At 66.4% G+C, this 1,198-nt stretch overlaps 1 protein-coding gene across 12 annotated transcripts in view; it reads left to right on the top strand.

Annotated features, from left to right (window-relative positions):
- Positions 1-293: 293 nt before the first annotated feature.
- CD44 (CD44 molecule (Indian blood group)) overlaps positions 294-1,198 on the top strand; it is a 93,008-nt gene continuing 92,103 nt past the window's right edge. For 6 of the 12 annotated variants that reach the window (XM_045290857.1, XM_045290858.1, XM_045290860.1 and 3 more), the window contains exon 1: positions 295-395. In XM_045290857.1, coding sequence (XP_045146792.1) covers positions 329-395 — 67 coding nt within the window. In that variant the 5' untranslated portion in view covers positions 295-328. Of the gene's footprint in view, positions 396-1,198 lie in introns of all 12 variants that reach the window. The other 6 variants (XM_045290861.1, XM_045290859.1, XM_045290862.1 and 3 more) reach the window with 3 other exon arrangements.

The following is a 1,198-nucleotide window of genomic DNA, read 5'->3' as shown; positions in this document are numbered from 1 at the left end:
GCCTCCCCGTGTGCCCTCCCCAGGGGTAGCGCCGAGAAGGGCCGGTACGTCTTTAAACCTCGGTGCGGCTGCTTCGTCACAGCCCCCTCGCTTGGGTGTGTCCTTCGCTCGCTCCCTCCCTCCCTCTTAGGTCACTCTTCCAACCCTCGAATAAAAACTGCAGCCAACTTCCGAGGCGGCCTCATTGCCCAGGCGGACCCCAGCCGCCCACAGGTCCCGGCCGCCCTCCTACCCCCGTGCGCCGCCGGCCCCCTCCCTGTGCCCCGGGACCGACCCTCCGGCTCCGGCCGCTCGCTCGCTCGCTCGCGCTCCGCTGCTCCGGGACACCATGGACAAGCTCTGGTGGCGCGCAGCCTGGGGACTCTGCCTCGTGCCGCTGAGCTTGGCGCAGATCGGTGAGTGCGCGAGGAGCGGGACGGCGGGACGCGGGGGCAGGGGGTCCGGGCCACCCCACAGGCTGACTTGGCCCAGGGGCCGGAGCCAGGGGTGCCACGGGCTGGTTTGGGGTTGCAGAGCGCTGGGCAGAGATTTGCGCCGAACTGTCCGTTGGCGAGGGCGCGGGTGGGAAGCAGCCTTTTCTGGAAAGGAGAAGGGAAGGAGAGCTGAAAGTTGACCGGGCAAATCTGCCGGCGCGCGGTTTGGGGTGAGGTCGCTGGCGCGGAGCACATGGCAGAGAGTCACTGTACCGCGGATTCTCCGAGGCGCGCGGCCGGCGTCTGGACGATCAGGCTCCTGCGCCTAAGGGCGCTGGAAGTCCAGGCCAGGCTGGCGCCGGGCTGGGGCTGGGGTTGGGACAGGGGCAGGGCTGGGGCAAGAGCTGGGACAGGGGCTAGCTTAGAGGCTATGTGGGGACAGACTGAAACAAAGAGAGCTCAGGGACAGGGACAGGAGCGGGGGTTGTTGGTGAGGTGGCCCCTGTTATGCCTGTGAGAGCTTTTCAGAAAGGGGGCTTGGGTCTCTATCACTCACAAGGGCGCCCAGACTCTGAAGCTCCCACAGCCAGCTCCAGTCAGTGCGTGCCCTAGCGCTTGTGGGAACTTGAACTAACTCCTCAGAGGTCCTGAATCTTGGCATCAGCCTGGGGCCCTGGAGTGAGGTGGAGAGGCATCCGTGGAAGCCTGGAGCCGCTCAATCCTGGCAGCCTCCTGTTACTGCCAGTTAGCTTGGGGGAAATCCAAGCTCACATTCCCAGGCCGGG

This window comes from Echinops telfairi, unplaced genomic scaffold (genome assembly GCF_000313985.2).
Source record: "Echinops telfairi isolate 266 unplaced genomic scaffold, ASM31398v2 ScPeMD7_60;HRSCAF=208, whole genome shotgun sequence".
Classification (NCBI taxonomy): domain Eukaryota; kingdom Metazoa; phylum Chordata; class Mammalia; order Afrosoricida; family Tenrecidae; genus Echinops; species Echinops telfairi.
The sequence above is the reverse complement of the archived record's forward strand: the minus strand, read 5'-3'. Positions and strand labels throughout refer to the sequence as shown.